Source organism: Herpailurus yagouaroundi, unplaced genomic scaffold, assembly GCF_014898765.1.
Source record: "Herpailurus yagouaroundi ecotype Mexico unplaced genomic scaffold, PumYag 77, whole genome shotgun sequence".
Classification (NCBI taxonomy): Eukaryota; Metazoa; Chordata; class Mammalia; order Carnivora; family Felidae; genus Herpailurus; species Herpailurus yagouaroundi.
Genome location: NW_024412388.1, coordinates 25,708,707 through 25,727,589, shown reverse-complemented (window position 1 = coordinate 25,727,589; position 18,883 = coordinate 25,708,707). Strand labels below are relative to the sequence as shown.

The following is an 18,883-nucleotide window of genomic DNA, read 5'->3' as shown; positions in this document are numbered from 1 at the left end:
TATAATTAAAGTGTCATTTCCAATCCATTGAAGAGAGGATGGATTATTTAATAAATGGTTTTAAAACAGTAGGCTTAAACACTTGGGGAAAAAAAGAAAAGAAGCAAACAGACCTCATACATTTAACCACATGAATTCCAGTACTAGAAGAACATGAAAATCTAACCTCAGGTAGAGACGTACTATAAAGAGTAACACTGAAAGCAGAATCCATAAATGCAAAAACTATGTTATATTTGATTAAATAAAACTTTAAATGGATTTATGTAAAAATAAGCCATAGAAAATTCAGATAGTAAGTGGACAGAATTAGTTTCAACGTGTATAATCAAATAAAGATTACCAACCTGATGCATCAAAGAGCTCCTAAAAATATTTAAGGAGAATATACCTGGTCCCTACACCTGTAAAATAAGCAAAGTGATAAGTGCTTCATGATAGAAGAAAGACAAATGAAAGGACATTGACCCCACTCATAATTAAAGAAAAGAAAACTGAATGAGTAATTAAACACCATGTCTTTTTTCAAGTCAGCAGAGAAAATCGTAACAGTGTGGGAGACATTGTAGAGACACAACTGCTCTTCTTCAATGCTGACATTGTGTGAAATGGTTGACACTTTCTGGATAATGGTTCCGTGATGTGAATCGAAAGCCTTCAAAATATACATGCCTTTGGACCCAGCAATTCCTCTTTTGGAATTTATATGGAAAAAAAATAAGTACAACAGTACATCAAGATTCAGCTACAAGGACACCTCCTAAAACACTTTGTTACTTGGAAGATTAGTTAGCTACTCAAATGTCCATCAATAAGGAAATGTTAAATAAACATAGGGTACCTGTATATAATTATTGCATTATATGTGCAGCCTCTAAAAGGCATAATGTGAAAGAATATTTAAAGACCCACAGAGGTAGTTGCAATATGTTGTTAAGTCGAAAGAGATGTTTCCCAAAAGAATATATTCAGTTCATAAAAAATAAACAAGGATATGTGCATAGAAAACTGTCTGAAAAGATCTATCCCAAGATGTTAGTGCTATTACTCTCTTATTTTTATCTTCTCGTTTTTTTTTCTAGTTTTGAGCAATAAACATGTATTACATGTAAACTATACTATTTGTATAAAGAAAGAAAATTTAAAAGAAAAATAAAGTCCCACCATGTGTACTTAAGTGCTTTCTTTCACTCTTGCCTTTAATAGGCCTGACCTAGCTGGGGTTAGGATGACATGGGGCTTCTTGGGAAGACAGGAACCTCCAGGCAGTCAGGGCAGTCAGAGGGCCCGTTGTCCCCTTCTCCCCACAGTATTGTTCCTGAGGAGAGGAACAGAGTCCTTGTTCACCCTGCAGAGCTGTTTCCACCAGGTCTGGGCCAGCATTGGCCACTGCAGGAGCCAGGAGCTCCTCCATGGTATCAAGAGGGAAAGAAAGGCAGCCCCTCGTGATCCCTAGAGGAACAACCCCCTGTAATTTATAGGGCTGTGTGTTTCCCCTTGGCTTTCTATGTGTGTCTTTGCCTAGAAGTCAATGCAATTAAACAAATATTTAATAAATGCTTATTTTATACTTGAACTTACACTGGGTGCTAGGAAAACCCAGAAGAACAAGCCACTCTGGCTTTGCTGCCTTCACGAAGGTTATAGTCTAGTGGTAGAGACAGACAGTCTAATGTACCACGGCCAAGAGCAGATAGGGGTGGGAAACATCCAGAGGCCAGCCTAGAGCTTGGTTAGGTAGGCGTCCTGGGGTTGAGACTTAGGCCAGTCTTCAAGGATGAGCAAAAATCAGCCAGGATGAAAGGCGTTCCAGGCAGAGAATCAACAAGGGGTCACTGATGTATGGCAAGGTCACTTCTTCCTTAGAAGCATTTAAAGGCTTCACCAAAGCCTTAGCATGGAGCTCTAAATTGTAAAATAGCTGGCATGATCCTATAGCCCTTGCTCACCTCTCTCAGCCTCCTTCAGAGCCCTGTAGACACTGCATTCTAGCTACACTGAAACTCTTTCAGTTCCTGAAGCTTCCCAGGCTTTCGTTGTCCTCTAGAGCTTTGTGCATTGAAATGATTTTCTTCTCTCTGGAACACTTTCTCCCCCTGCACCGTCTCCACCAACCCTCTTGTGTGGCCAGCTCTTCATCTTCTGAACTCACTTCCTTTAATGAGCCTTCCTGACCCCCTTTCTCCAGCCCTGAGTGTGAGTTGGGTTCCCCTCCATGGGCTCCCACATGATGCTATACTTCCCAGCTCTCATACTTTGCCACACAGTACACAACTTGCAGCTCCATTTTCTGTCTCCCCCTGAAGACTCTCAGATCTTTGAGAGACATGTCTGCCTTCCTTGTTTCCTGCAGCTTCCCCAGGTTCTGGCTCTATGCCTGGCACATCAGGAACTCAACAAATATTTATATGAATTGAATTAAACTGAACCAAGACCCTTCTCCAGAGGGCAGTGCCTGTAAGAGTGTCTCAGGTTAACAGATCCATTAGGTCACTGACTCTGATTAATCTTCAGCAGACAGAGGAACAGCTGGGGAAACTCTAACCTGTGTGAAATTCAGAATTATTCGATTTCCCAGCCAAAGGGAACGGCCAATTCAGGAGTCCAAAAAACGTGCCCTTGCTGAGACCCTGGAACTGACATTTTTTTAACCATTAAAGCTGCCTGAGAGATGAGTTGAGCAAAGAGAGCACCTACTATGTGCCAGGCACCATGCTGTGGGCTTTGCATCTGCTAGCCCAGTCATGCCTCGCTCCGAGAATTAAATGTCATCTATGAGGAGATGCTATCACCCGCATGTTAGAGTGGAGGAGACTAGAACTCAGGACGTGCTGAACAACTGGCCCAGACCCTCTAGCTGGTGGACGGGCTGTAGATATAGGTCTGTCACCACCACCCCCCCCCAAAGCCCATGCCTTTTCCACAGCTCTGAATGTGTGCTTCGGCATGGTATCCACGTCTGTCGTAGGCTCCTGCATGGTGACTCCGGTCAAGTGTTGGTTTGTGTGTGCATCCATCACACCAAATCTGGATTCAAACCCCAACATGGGGCCTCTCTGTCCCTGTGACAATGTCTTCATTTCCTCACAATGGCCAAAAGAGCCCCAAGCAATCAGCACAGCTGGGAGACCTAGGGGCTCTGTCTCAGTTGTTTACTCATCCTTAGAATGCCAGCCAAATGTTTATTCCTATGGAGGGGCTGTGTGTGCACGCTAAAGAACAGAGTGTGGGGCTTAGGGCTTAATCAACTCTTGACTCCTTCTACTGTGTCTGACCCACTCTCCGCCCAACCCGTGCTCTAGCCCAGAGGAAAGGACATATATTCCACCAAGCCTTTTCCCAAACTCTGTAGACTGAGAATGGTTTCTCATGTGCACACATGTTAATGTATTGAGAGTATAGGATACACGTGGGCACACATACCTGTGTGTCTCCAAAACGCTCACATCCCTCATGCCAAAGAACTCTTCCCAACCCTCCAGGCGTAATTGCCACTCTTCTTCTATGCCCCCATTCTGGACTCTCACTATTGATGTGTCTGTCTCCTCCACTAAACTGGGAGATTTTTCTCAGGGCTTCGCTCAGGCCTGGCACTTAGTATGTGCTTAGGATCTGCTTCTTTGAGGAAATAAATAGATGCATCTCAGTTGTCTGGGCACAGGGCATTACAAGCTGCATGCCTGGCTCTACCACCTCTGTGGGGCTCTGTTTCCCCTGCCCACCCACCCCCATAGAATCCCAAATACTCTGGGGTCACCAGCTCCTGTCAACAGAGAAGCAAAAATATGAAAACATCTAAACTGTTTTAGAATGAAGAGCTTGGATCCAACCATCATTTATCAAAAGCCTGTCAGTAATTATCTAGAGAAGTATTCCTCAAACTTTTATGTGCCTACAAATCTCTTGGGCATCTTGTTAGCATGCACATTCTGATTCGGAAGGTCTGTGGTAGAGACTGAGATTCTGCATTTCTAACAAGCTTTTGGGCAATGCCCATGCTACTGGTCCATGGACTTTTAATAGCAGGTGGACCCAGCCCCCCTAGTCTACCCAAGCACCTGCCCTTAGCACATCCAAGGCATGTATTCCCATAGGCATGCTGATGTGTGGGTGGGCATGCATGTACACACACGCCCACCCACACACAACTGCCATCTGGATGAGTTCAAGAGTTGCTTTGGGTGTTAAGATCCTGCCACCCCATCTTTCTCACCACCTGACCTGCCTCACCACCTGGCCACTGTTACTGCCTGCTCTCTCTCTATAGCTTGAGAAGCTAAAACCTTCTCGGTCAACCCCTACAGCCAAACTGCACTTCAGATCCCAGCTCTGCCACCTGCCAGCTGGCTGACCCTGGGCAAGTGACTTTATCTCTTTGTGCTTCAGTTTCCTTGGGTGTCAAATGGAGACGAAAATAATCATACTTATGTCATTGGTGGGATTAACTGGGTTTCATATCTTCTCTTCCAATTGATAGGGACCAGCTACAGGGCAACTAAAACACACGGCTTGGTGACACACAGAAACTTAGTGCTGAAACGTTAGTGAATATTATTGTTTTTCTTTAGTGCTTTCCAGTCTGCCCCTAGCACATTCTGAACTATGTTCAATATAGCATGTCACTCTGAACTGTAGCTTATTTTTTTTAATGTTTATTTATTTTTGATAGAGAGACAGAGCACAAGAAGGGGAGGGGCAGAGAGAGGGAGACACAGAATCCGAAGCAGGCTCCAGGCTCTGAGTTGTCAGCACAGATCCTGACACATGGCTAGAACTCACGAACTGTGAGATCATGACCTGAGCCAAAGTCAGACACTTAACCAACTGAGCTACTTCGTAGCTTAGTAGTTTAGAAGTAGCTACAAGTAGCTTAACCCTTAGCTACTTGTTTAATGTCTCGTATATCATATCCCCTTGCACCTACCTGACCCTGGATCCTAGCCCATAGGAAGCACCCATCAAATATACAAATACTTGTTGAAAATTAGTGAGTGAATCAGTGAATGAAAAAAGGCTATGAGGCATTCTCATGGATCTAGCCATAAGTCTCCCTTTCAAATTTGACGGCCATAAAGCAGTTGTCCTTCTCCCTGACTTATGGACAGCAGCATGTTCTGGTTCATTTGGGTGCAATCATTCCTGTTCACCTGTATGTATCGATCAGTACATGCTCGCAGTCCTACTCACTGATACAGGTTCACAAATGTTTGTGCAGATCCTGTCTTGCATCTGGGCTGCTTCAGCCATCTCACTTTGTCACCCGGACCCTTCCGGTCTCTTGGCAGGTGTGTTCTTCACATTCCACACCTTCCACCTGGAGAGTGGCCATGACTACCTCCTCATCACTGAGAATGGCAGCTTCTCCCAGCCTCTGAGGCAGCTGACCGGCTCAAGGTTGCCAGCCCCCATCAGCGCTGGACTCTATGGCAACTTCACTGCCCAGGTCCGCTTCATCTCCGATTTCTCCATGTCCTATGAAGGATTCAACATCACCTTTGCAGGTAAAGCATGTCAGGTCTCCTGGGGGAAATGATGGCAGAACATTCTGCCTCTCCCTCTGCTGCCAGCCTCTGGTCTTCCCAGCCCATGGATATCGATCCACTTTCCAATCTCTGGGAGAATGACCTCACTGCTGCAGCAAAAGATAGCTGGGTTAGACACAAGGACAGACCTCCCTGTAATGGGCTGGGAAGCGGGTTTTTGGGGAACTCTCCTTCCCTGAAGGTGTTTAAGATTCACTCTGAAAATCACATACCCAACTGGTTGGGCTAAGAGGTCCCTTCCTACCCTAGTAACTCCTGATTCTTCTCCTGATTTCACTTCCACTGTTTCACAATCCCAGCAATTAAAAAAAAAAAAGTAAGGGGATTTGAAATTAACATATTGGAGTATTTGAGTATCGTTTGGGGACTTCTTCACCAATGCTAATTTAGTAGCAATAGATATTTATCTCTGTGTTTAGGAACCCTGAAAAGAAAGCTCTTTAATTTAGTATTCAGGGAGAAAAGAGGACCCTTCATTCTTCTTGTCCCAATTACTCCCACCACTCTTGTGCCATTGCCTCCCAGAACCCCCTTCTCATCACATGGATTTCCCCAGGACAGGAAAGAGATATATGGTCTCTAGGAACTGGGACATGGCCAGCTTAATCCCATGCTGTCCCTCCAGCAGAAGCCACCTGCCATGTGCCTGGGCCAGTCTGGCCAGTGGGACATATCCAGCCACTGTGTCTCCTCCCATCTAAGAGACCCTCCTTCTCTTTACCAAATAGAGCCCCAGGGACTGTCCCAGAGGGAGATACCCTTGGGGAACAATTGAAATTGTCACTTCTGTGCCACCACTAGAAGTATTGGGCAGATCCCTGGCTGATAAATGCCACCCCATCATGCTTGCCATCTGCCTCAAGTGTCAGTGTTACCGACATAGCTTTGAGTGAAGCATTTGGATTCTTTCTCCGGGTGTAAGTTGCCTTCGGCTGGGTCATACATACTGACCCTCTAGAACCAAGCAGATTGAATTTATCTGGGTCAGTGCCTAGGGAGAGAGAGGCTGGAAAGTCTTCAAGCCCTGAGGACTGGCGTTAATATGGAGATGAAGGGACAGAGGAGGGAAGGGTCAAGTCATGAGGAACCTCATAAATACTCCCAGGAAGCATGTTTCCAGAAACACTGTGTCCTCTCTCTGCTTGCAGTATGAGGCATCCCCACAGCCCAAAGCACTGTGTTCCTCACCTCACTGTATGTCTCTCTCATCCCTGTTCATCTTGGGGTCTCTCTTCTTTTCTCTTTACCTTTTGTGGGTCAGTGTGCATATATTCTGTACCTCTGTCTTTATCTCTGGCTCCTTACTCCCCACTGTTTGTGTCTATATGTTTCCATATTCTGTGTCTGACCCCAGCTCTCCTGCTGCTTTTCCAGAATATGACTTGGAGCCCTGCGAAGAGCCTGAGGTCCCAGCCTACAGCATCCGGAAGGGCTTACAGTTTGGCGTAGGCGACACCTTGACCTTCTCCTGCTTCCCCGGGTACCGTCTGGAGGGCACAGCCCGCATCACGTGCCTGGGGGGCAGACGGCGCCTGTGGAGTTCGCCTCTGCCAAGGTGTGTTGGTAGGTGGTCACGTGCTTTCATTTTGCTTCACTAATGGGGTGGGCCAAACTTTAGTCGATTGGTATGAGGTAGCGAAACACATATGGGCCAAAAGGCCAATAGGCCTGGGTTTGAGGACTGCCTGAGCACACACTCTTGCCTGCACTGGGGCGTTGGGTGGGAGGCCTGACCTCCTTGCCAGGCTCTGGAGGCTGTTCAGAGCTCCAGGCTCCAGGGGTGGAGAGAAGTAGGACGATAGCCCAGGGAGCAGGGACAATTGCTGGCTGGCCCTCGTTTATAAAGTTGATGGCTCTGCTTGCTCAGCGCTTGCCACACAGGGCTGGATGGAACACAGGCTAGATAGTGGAGTGCTTACCATGCTAGCTGTTAGCATAGAACCCATGCGTCCCGTGAAATCTCGCATGAAACCCCAGTATACCCCGTAGCTGGAAGCAGCAGTGACTGACTGAAACAGGAGCCCTGAGGTCAGCCTTGCCTGAGACATCCCCGTGGAGCCTGGGGCTCTGCGGAGGACAATTGTAAACAGGCTGGCAAGATGGGCCTGGCTGGGCCTGTATGGTCACACAGGTTCAAGGTCGGGTCTCTGCTCAGCCACTTCCCAGCTGTTAGATCTTAGGCAGGCCACCAAACCCCCTCAGCCTCAGCTTCCTCATTTCTAAAACAGAGATAACAATGTTCAACTCACAGGCTTTATTCCAGTTTAGATGACATAATTTACATAAACCCAATGGGGTGCTGTATAATTATCATCATTCTGCCAATAACCTTTTTATTGTTATCTATCAATAACCAATAACCTCTCACAATCTCAGAGAGCAAACCTGAAGACACATGGATGCAAAATTCCATTTGGATCCATTAAATAATCCCAGAGTTTATCCTTTCTCCTGTAACTACCCCCCCCAACAGCATCCACGCACCCTGACCCGGGGAACACATTGAAGCACACACATTCAGACCTACACATTCCCCCATGTGCATTCAATTTTTCTCCAGCTACCAGAAACTCATTCCTTCTCCAGGAAAACATCCTCAGCTAAGTAATTCTGGGGAAAATCTTTCTTGAATGGGATTATTCAGGACCACAGATGCACACACTCCTTAAGCTCTTGCCTCATTGATCTCATTACATAAACTCATTCTTTAACTTATTATTCCAATTACTGTTTGTTCATGACACCTCACAATATTTTCATTATTACATTTGTCTTCTGTTTCGTGTGTTATTAATAATGCACGGCAATTATAATCACCTCTAATTACCACCAGCCCTGCAACAGAGCCTCAGGCTGGAGGTATCATGGGAAAGCCCACCCTGGGGATCCTCCCAGTTGCTACATGCACTGTGGGTGTAAATTGGATAACTTAACCCACACAGTGTTACCAGGAGACATTCCCAACTGTGAAGGAGATGAACAGCTCTGGGCTCTAATTCATGGTGTGATAGGGTGACACAGCCCCTGACCTCAGGGACCCTTGAACTTGATGTGGAAGAGACAGCCCTGACTCCAGGGGACCCAATCTGCAGCAGGAGACATGTCTCTGTCCTTGGGAGCCCTGGTGTGATGGAGAAGAGCAAACCCTCTGCCTCCAGAGCCCCAGACTGATGGATAAGACACAGCCCCTGCCCTTAATGAGACCTCTCCTGATGGGGACGACAGAAGTCGCAGATGCCACAGTCAGTGGCAGGACTTTCCTGTGCATATGACTGTTTGTTTCTCCGGCACAGTTTGTTTCCATTTATACTTGTGTTTGGCTTTTCAGTGCATCTGCTCACCTCCCCTGTTACTTTGGAAATTCTCCCAGAAGCAAATGTCTTGTCCCTTTACCTTCCTGTACCCTCCCCGGTGCCCAAGACAAAAGCCCTGGCAGGGAGTCAGGCTCTGGTGGTCAGCCAAGGACTGGCCCCATCTGAAGCTACCAGCTCTGTGTCCCTCCTCATAAAGGTGTTGGGTGGTGGGCAAGAGGAGAGGGGCATGCTGAGGCAGAGATGAGCACAGAGCAGTTGTGCTGGAAGCCAAGACCAGGAAAGGTGTCCCATAACATGCCAAAGCCCATGCTTAAGGGAAGCCAAATTTAGGAACTAGGCAGAGGGCAAGAGGCATCAGGAATAGCGAGGGTGCCGTGAACACTGGGCAGCTAATGCACACTTCCCAAGAAGCTTCTTGGGCTGTCTGCCAGTCCCAGAGCACAGGCAGTTAAGGCTCCAGATGGAATCAGGTAAGCCACGTAGATTCACCTGGGATAGATGGGGAAAGAGAGGAGGAATAACGCTTGTTGAGGGCCTACTATATGCTGACCAATCCTCATATGGTCACTTATTTTATCATAAAATCTCATGTATTTATTCTCTATAGTCTTATACAGATGCTATTATTGCCCAGATGAAGGCAGATGAAGAGAGCGAGGTTCAGAGTGTTGATATAACTTGGCTGTTCATGCTCATCTCACTGCTCCACAGGCCTCTCCCTAGATGGAGGGGAATAATGCTTCACCCCAGAAACAATGGAGAGCTGCTTAAGAGTGCTGCCCATGTGATATGACTGAGTAATAATAACATGGCTAAAAACCTTCAGCACCCCCTCCCCAAATCCCTGCCCTCATCTCAGGGCACCCAGAAAATGTACATGGGGTGCCTGTCCACTGCTATTGCTTTAGTTTTTTGCCCCAGCTCAGCACATTCATTGTGCATATTTGGACACTTTGCAAATAGGCTCTAAGACAAATGGTGGCTGTCTTGGTCAGTTCAGGCTGCTATAAGGAAAATGCCATGGGTGGCTTAAACACTAAATATTTATTTCTCATGGTTCTGGAGCCCAAGCCACCCAAGATGGAAGGTGCCAGGAGATTCAATGTCTAGTGAAGGTCCTCTCCTAGCTTGTGGGAGGCAACCTTTTTGCTGTATCCTTACAAGGCAGAGACAGGGCTCTGGTCAGTTCTTCAGCTTATACGGTCACTAATCCCAATCACATGCCAAGGGCCGCACCTCCAAATACCATCACATTATAGATTAAAGCTTCAACATACGGATTTGGCACAGGATCATGAACATTTAATTCATAGTAATGGCTTATGTAGACTAGGAAACTGAAGCTGTCCTGAACTGGACAGAGCCCAGGGAGTAGGGTCCATTGAAAAACTAAGGGCCTGTTGTAGAACACAGACATGGTCTTCAAAGGTCTAAGGAGCAGCCTGAGGGACACAAGAATATAAACCAAGACCACAAGAGGCTCAACTCTGTTATCACAAGTTCCATCTACACTGCCTTAGCCCAGTACACTTCAGGCTTAGGACAATTAGGGTTAACTAGGTGGTGCATTGGTCGGTGGCCCATTGATTGACCTCAGAGCCCTTCCAGCAAATACTGTGCCTAGAATAGAGATACTGAGGGATAGTTTGGAGAAAGCAGACTTTCTACTGTCAACCCCAGAGATTCAAGACATGCTCCAAATTCTCCATATGTCCAGACAAATAATGTGCCTGCCATCTGGACTTGTATTTACATCCTTCTGGAACCTAATTATTTTTAGGATGGTACATCTTCTGAGGTCAGTGTCCTCCATATTCATTCATTCATTCATTTGGCAAATATTTATTTTACAGACAATCTGGGCTGAGCCTTGGAAGTTCATAGATTCATTAAGCATGACCCGAGCCCTCAAGTAACTCACAGTTTAGGTGGAAGATGCCAGCAAGTAAGAAGCAATCAGGGTGCAATATGGTAGGCACTCTGATATAGGGAAGCACAGGGAGAGAATCTACAACTATTAAACACCCGAGAGAGATAATTGCAGGGTTCTGCAGCCCTGTCCTGCCACCGAGCTACCTCCCCTTTCATCTGCTCATGCCCGCCCTACCCTGGCACTGAGTGGGTGTTGGGCATAGAGAAATGTGACCACATCCCAGAGGATCGACAGTGGAGGAGACGGAAATGTTAACAAATAGGTGAAGTAAAATGTGGTGACTGCTATAAATAAAGATATGGGAGTAATGGGGAAAGAATGACTCATTCTGGAGGAGGAGGAAAAGACTTCAAGAGGAAGGTGTGAATTCATTAGCTGTCAAATGAAACAGGGTTTCAGTGGGTCTATGCTAAAACCTTTTCCAAAGCCTCAGCGGCCTTAAATTCCAGGACCAGGAGGGTTGGGCTCTCAGCCCCCTCCTCTCGGTGAATGGAGAGAATTGATCTAAATGGTTAAGTACCAGATCCTTTATTTTTAAAACAGGGATGATAATTATGCCCACCTTATGGGGTTGGTTGTTGTGACTAATGATTGAAATAATCCTTGTAAAGTTTGGAGGATGCTAGCAATACTTACTCAGTTTTCACCCCTCTGAGTTTCTATCCTGCCGTCTCTCCTCACTTGACCACCCCCATCCTCCCTGCCATCCCCCTCAATCATTCTGCTGCTGTGATGCTGTATGAACAGGTGTGGAGAAGGGCTGCCTCATGCCACTAAGAAAGTACAGGATGCCTGGTGGGGTAATCTCTATTCTTGCCGATGAGAAACAGACACACAGAATAAGACAGAGAAAGAAATTGGGCAGAATTTCTTTAAAATGCCTACAGATGGGCAGATACTTTAAAAAAACTTTGATATGCAGTCCTATAGGCCGGCAGACAAATGGACATAGAAACAGGCATTCGGGCAGATAGACAGGCAAACAACGTGCCATCTTTGTGAGGTTCTCCAGCGCTGTAAGTTGTTTTCCACATGTGGCTGATGGGGGTTAATTTGTGATTATTGTGATTCTCTTTCCAGCTGAGTGTGGGAATTCAGTCACGGGCACTCAGGGTACATTGCTGTCCCCCAACTTTCCTGTGAACTACAATAACAACCATGAATGCATCTACTCCATCCAGACCCAGCCGGGGAAGGGCATTCAGCTGAAAGCCAGGACATTTGAACTGTCTGAAGGAGATGTGCTCAAGGTAAAACTGATAGATTTCATAGAGGATGTGAGTTACGGTATACAAAAGTGTGCTCAGCACCTACTTGTTTCTCTCTGTGTGAATGACCCAAGCTTTCTTCTTCCCTCCTGAGTTCCAGGATATTGTCCTCACTTGTCTGGGAGAAAGTGAGAACCCAAACAGAACGGTCCATGAAGGTCTAAGAATGTGACTTTAGACTTTGCTTAGGACTTGACTGTTCTCAAATACATAGGTGGTAGAGTACGGGTTGACTGCATGATAAATAATAATAATAATAAATTCAGTTGGAGTGGCCATTGGGTCAGGTTTTTCATCGTGACTCTGACCATCATGCTGGATAGTGAAGAGCTCATAGATTGTGCATGTGTGCGTGTGTATGTGCATGTGCATTTGTGTAGATATGTGTTTGTGGATGTAGATCCTTCATATATACATTTCCACGTGTGTATGAATCTGAGTCTATGTGTTTGCTTGGTTCAAGGGACCAGTATTTGTGCAGACTTGTCTCAGTGTATTTTGTCCATGTGCATCTGGGTATGTCTTGAGGATATGTTTCTGTAGACTAGCAGGGCTGTTTCAGCAGCTCAGTATGCCATGGTGCTGGCCCATGTGTGGCAGCAGGGTTAAAGAAAGTGGATTTAAAGAAGTGACGGTGCTTGATTATGGATTGTTATGACACTGAGCACACGTACAATTTGTATTTCTTTGTGTGTATGTGATTAATGTGTATCTCCAGTAATGTATGGTGTGTGAGTATGTGTGTAATCAAAGCATGGACTCTGGAGAATTTGTCAACGAGCTGCCTTATTAAAATGGATTATAAGGAAAACCTCACACAGAGTTGTCCATTTTCATCCAATGCCAAGAAACTTTTTTAGCTTATCCTAATACAGTTTTATTCCCCATAGCCAGAGAAGTCTTGACATTAGAAACAATCAGAGGTCACTACTCTGAAAAATCCAAAGAGCAACCATTAAGTGATCCCCATCCCTTAGGATTCTCTCTGGATATGATGAATGTACTGTGCTTTTTAAGCAGAGATGATATTCTTGACTCATTCTCTAGGGCATGCGTTTGCTGGGGTACGTGAGTGGGTGTGGGTGTGGGTGTGCACATGCATTTGGAGGGTGTTTCTCACTCTAAACTGATTATCCTTGAACCCATGAGGTGACCAGTTGGGACCGGGTATGCCTGAAATAAAACATGTGAAGCAGCCCAGGGGGATCAGGGCCCAGTCACTGGCTTCTTTTTTTTTTTTTTTTTTTTTAATTTTTTTTGGCGCGCCTGGGTGGCGCAGTCGGTTAAGCATCCGACTTCAACCAGGTCACGATCTCACGGTCCATGAGTTCGAGCCCCACGTCGGGCTCTGGGCTGATGGCTCAGAGCCTGGAGCCTGTTTCTGATTCTGTGTCTCCCTCTCTCTCTGCCCCTCGCCCGTTCATGCTCTGTCCCTCTCTGTCCCAAAAATAAATAAACGTTGAAAAAAAAATTTAAATTTTTTTTAACATTTATTTATTTTTGAGAGACAGCATGAGCAAGGGAGGGGCAGAGGGAGAGGGAGACACAGAATCTGAAGCAGGCTCCAAGGCTCCGAGCTATCAGCACAGAGCCCAACGCAGGGCTTGAACCCACAAACTATGAGATCATGACCTGAGCTGAAGTCGGATGCTTAACTGACCAAGCCACCCAGGCGCCCCCACCCCAGTCACTGGCTTCTTTTTTTAAATTTTTTTTTTCCAACGTTTTTTATTTATTTTTGGGACAGAGAGAGACAGAGCATGAACGGGGGAGGGGCAGAGAGAGAGGGAGACACAGCATTGGAAACAGGCTCCAGGCTCCGAGCCATCAGCCCAGAGCCTGACGCGGGGCTCGAACCCACAGACCGCGAGATCGTGACCTGGCTGAAGTCGGACACTTAACCGACTGCGCCACCCAGGCGCCCCAATCACTGGCTTCTTAAGCTCTACTTTGCAACCTCTGAGCTCCCCAGACAGAAAAACAGTGCATCTCCTTTTAAGTGAGCAATATACAAGACTTTATAATTTCCAAGGGCCATGTCTTCAGGCATCCCCCAGACCTCACCTCTCTCCATCCATTTGTTCATCATCAACACCAGATCTTCAGAGGATATAACCGGGGTCAGCAAGGCCAAGGTGATTTCTTCTCTTCAGAGCTGCAGATGGAATTGGTGAAATGCAGAGCCCTTCTTGCATGAAGGTCATTGCCAACCCTGCAGTGAAAAGAATTCTGGAGACATAATTTTCAGGTTTTAAAGGGAATATAGCAGCAGTTCTGTGCGTGTGGCCTGATAGGATCAGCAGAAGGACTCCTTGGCTGCCAGAGGTCACATGGAGTGTGGCGGCTACCTGAGCCTCTTCACCAGGGTGGTCTAAATTCAAAGAAGCACCTAAGACATGGTCAACAGGTGTGCACACCCAATTACCCTGTCCATGTGGTGTCTTAGGATCAGGTGAGCAGCTCAAATGAGAGGAGAGAGACTTTTTGAGGCACTCAGGGTAAGAAGGGAGAGACACAGGCCATAAAACCCAGGTCAGAGGTCAGGGAGGACTTGTATAGGATGCAGGACCCCAGGTAGTCCTGCAGGGTTGTGGAGAGAGAAGGATGAATTCCTGTTTTATTGGGGGATGTTCCCAGTCTTCAGACTTTGTCTTAGAGCCATCTGCCCAGCTGGTCCTGCCACCCAGCCTTCTAATAGTGGGCTCCGCCTTCTTGCCGATGACCTTCTTCCTGCTGTGCCCAGGCCTCCTGAGTGTCCCCCTCAGAAGGCTGGGCTATGGCTCTGACATGGCACAAAGGCCACTCATGGGACCCTGTGCCCCCCGTAACTCCTATAGAATGGAACCTGGGGAAGGGAGGGCAAGGCACCAAGGGAGATGGGATGGCTTCATGTCATCCCTTCCTGCTCTAACTCTTTTCCTCAGATCCTGGTCCTCCTGAGGGAGAACCTGGGACATGAACAGGTACAAAACTGTTTCAGAACTAAAAGAAACCCACAGTTTGGTTTCCCAAATAGTCTCCAGAATGGCCGTGCACCCGTGTCAGCCGTAGTGGCACTGCTGTGCCAGCCTGTGACTCTGGTCATCCTCGACAGGAACGTGTGCAGGAGGAGCCCAGCACACCAGTCAGCTCCAAGAACACCTTGTCCTTGCTGTGCTGGAACTCACCCATCTGCGGGAACACTGGCAAATTCCTCACCCTGAGGCCTTGCCTTTCCCTGCAAAGAAATCCCGGTGCACACCAAGGAACTCCTTATTTATTGCCCAAGATACAATATATCATACATCTGATCAACCTTCCAATCTTTCCATATAGTCTTGTAATCCTGACCCATGGAGTGACTCTTGACTTGCATTTGTGACCCCTGATCTGTGTCTTACCTTTAATTACCGAAAATCCCTTAAACCACGCCCCTATACATACTTCAGCTTATCTCCCCTAATTACCCAATTCCTTTTATTTTGGCCCCCACCAAAATTTTGATCTGACCTCAGTAAGATAGGAAGGGCCTCTAAATTGCAATGGTATGGAAAGATACCCTCCAGCTGAAGATGGCAAATGAAACACATGTGTATATATGTATATGAAACCATCCTGCACAGGTCCCCACTGAAATGACTAAAAGGATACAAATGCAGGGGAAAGTGCCCTCACCCATGGAAATTAGGCAAGGGCACATTTCACATATAGCTTAAAAGAATTTTCGCCAAATGGAATATCCAAAAAAGAACCCACGTTGAGAAAGGGCCTAATCAAAGTATGATTCATGTACCTGAAGTGAATCCTGCCCATGGACTCAGTGCCAAAACCCTTAAGGAAATCACATCTAAGGCCACCTAAGTCAGAGCAGCAGAGCCTGGAGCCAAGGACATGCCATGTACTGTTGGCCTGGACCAGATCTCAATACCATTAGCTCTTCCAGAAGTGTGCTAGGTGTGAGAGACCACACAGAGCCACGATTCCCTCTCAGCAGGACGCGCTGGGCTTGACTTGGCTTCTGTCAGCAAGTCAGATAAAGTAGGGCAATGCCTAACAAAAGTGGTCAGGCTCATCAGAAAAGAGGCTGCCACAATCACACATGCATACTTTAGCACCAGGAGCGGGAGAACTCCTGCTATGCCCTTTTCTCGCTAATTCCTCCGTTCCCCTCTAGACACCACTGGGCATTTCCATTCTCCTATTTTATTCTCCCTCTGTGATGGTGTGCTAACAAGAAAATTAACGGGATATGTATAAATATTCCAGAGATCAGAAGAAGGGGACCGGTCTGAAGAGTGTGAGCTAATTGCCCCTCTGTAAGCAACAAAGAAGTAAAACTTTAAAAGCTCCTAATTTGTATTCTTAACAGGATTTGAGAGAATATCATATTTATGACACAAAAATAGGCAATAATGAAAACTGAGCAATCCAAGATGAGGAAAGATTAAATGGAGATGAAAAACAGGATCACCCAATTAAAAAATGGAATGGAGGCCAGGAACAAAAATGGTAAAGCACAGAAAAATGAAATCAGTTTGTTATAAATTTAAGAATTTCTCTCCAGTCTCATAAGGAAATTTAAAAGAGGATTCTTTTATGTTAATAAAATGTACAATCAATCCACAGTAAAACTTTATGTGCCAAATAACATAGCACGAATAAATCAAATAAAAACTGCTAGAAAGGTAAAAAACAAAAATAAAGTTAAAGTCAGGGTGGAAGATTTTAATATATCTCTGTTAGTCTCTGACACATCACCTAGATTAAAAATAAATAAGGATCTAGGTAGCTTGGATAATATAACAATAAGTCCAAAGAAAGTAGGAGAGAGAGACTTCTTAAAGTCAAAAATGACAGAATAAATACAGCTAAACATACAGGAGCAATTGTCAGCAAAACCAACTGGTTCCTTGAAAAATAACTAATAAGAGACACAAACCTTGCAGGACTGATCAAAGAATAAAGAAGCCACAGGTACAGAATTTTAGGAACAGAAAAAGGAACACAGTCACAGATGAGGTAGAGATTATGAAACAATCAGAAAATATTTAGGAACAACCCTAAGCTACGAAATCTGAAAGCTCAGGTAAAATGGGAAATATTGACAGATAAAAAGTACTAATATCAAGAAAAAATAAGGGTGCCTGGGTGTCTCAGCTGGTTAAGCCTCTGACTCTTGATTTCGGCTCAGGTTATGATCTCACGGTTTGTGAGTTCTTCATGAGTTCGAGCCCCACCTCAGCCTCTGCACTTGTGTGGAGGTTGCTTGGGATTCTCTCTCTCCGTCTCCCCATCTGCCCCTCCCCTGCTGTCACACTCTCAAAATAAATAAATAAACTTAAAAAAGAAAAAATAAAAACCTGAATAAACCAATAATTACTTAAAAAACTGGATCCTCGGGCACCTGGGTGGCTCAATCAGTTAAGTGTCCGACTTCGGCTAAGGTCATGATCTCACAGTTCATGGGTTCGAGCCCCGCATTGGGCTCTGTGCTGACAGTTCAGAGCCTGGAGCCTGCTTCGGATTCTATCTCTATCTCTCTCTGTCCCTCCCTGCCCCCATGCACTGTCTGTCTGCCTCTCTCTCTCTCTCCCTCTCTCTCAAATATAAATAAAACATTAAAAAGAATAAAACTGGATCCTGCCCATATCCTGTCTCACAGGCTCCAGGCGTAGACTATTTTGCAGGTAAACCGACAAAAGTTCGAGGAATAACTAATCCTGCAATAATCAGACTGACTCAGAAAAGAGAAAAATTAGCATCCATATCCTAATTCATTTTATTTAAATAAGCCAAGTAGAAATATTGATAGCAAACTGAGTGAGGGCCATAGAAGAACAAACTATTGGACTAGTCACTTATCATAGATCTAAACACCCTACATACATACAATGTCATATTGAATCTAGCTGTGTCTGAAAGCAAAAATGACCAAGTGGGATTGATTCCAGGAATGTGAGGATGTGTCAATATTAGAAAAGCTCATGATATTATGTACTAGACAAACCCTATGAAATTGCTGTCTTTGTAGGTCAAAACCAGTCACATATTGGCAACTTCATGTGATTCAACCTGATATCCTAAACAGATTAGAAGGCAAAAGTATGTGATCCTGCCAGTCACCTCAAAACATCACATGATGAAATTCAGTATTCATTCATGATTCTTAAAAAATACCTCAAAACCATGAAGAAAACTTTATTAATCTGATAAAAATTTCCTACCGACACCTATGGCAAACATTTTTCTTAATGACAAAGCTTCCTAAGGATTTCCAGTGAAGTCAGGAGCAAGACATGAGCTCTGTTATCACCACTAGTATTCAACATTTTGCTGCAGATCGAAACCACTACAATCAGATCAGAGAAAGAACAAAGAAACTATAAAAATTAGAAAAGAATATATAAAATTATCTCTCTTCTATTTAGAAAATATGAAAGACTCAATGGATAAAACATCAGAACCAATAAGACAATTGAGCAAAGTGGCTGAAAACATAAACTAAACTAAACTAAACATAAACTAAAATATAATCAGAAAAAAAAAGAGCTCATTCCTAATGGAAGCAAAAACTATAAAACACCTAGGAATAAGTCTAAAAGATGTGCATCATCTTTACTGAGAAAATTACAAAACTTTATTTGGAAGGACATACAGTTGAAATAAATGCAAGGAGGTTTCACACTCATGGATGAACAAAGGATACGGACAAGCAATTCACATAAGAGGAAAGTGGAATTATGGGTAAACACATGAAAAGATCCTCACCCTCAGGGATAATCAAAGACATACAAATTGAAATAAGATAGCGTTTCACACCCATCAAATTGGAAAAAATTAGAATGC

The 18,883-nt window shown here is 45.1% G+C and overlaps 1 protein-coding gene across 1 annotated transcript in view; it reads left to right on the top strand.

Moving 5' to 3' along the window:
- CSMD2 (CUB and Sushi multiple domains 2) overlaps positions 1 to 18,883 on the top strand; it is a 553,689-nt gene that overhangs the window by 336,564 nt on the left and 198,242 nt on the right. Inside the window, exons 20-22 of the mRNA XM_040455784.1 lie at positions 5,286 to 5,501; positions 6,918 to 7,106; positions 11,871 to 12,040. Of these exons, the coding sequence (XP_040311718.1) occupies positions 5,286 to 5,501; positions 6,918 to 7,106; positions 11,871 to 12,040 (575 nt within the window). The remainder of the gene's footprint in view (positions 1 to 5,285; positions 5,502 to 6,917; positions 7,107 to 11,870; positions 12,041 to 18,883) is intronic.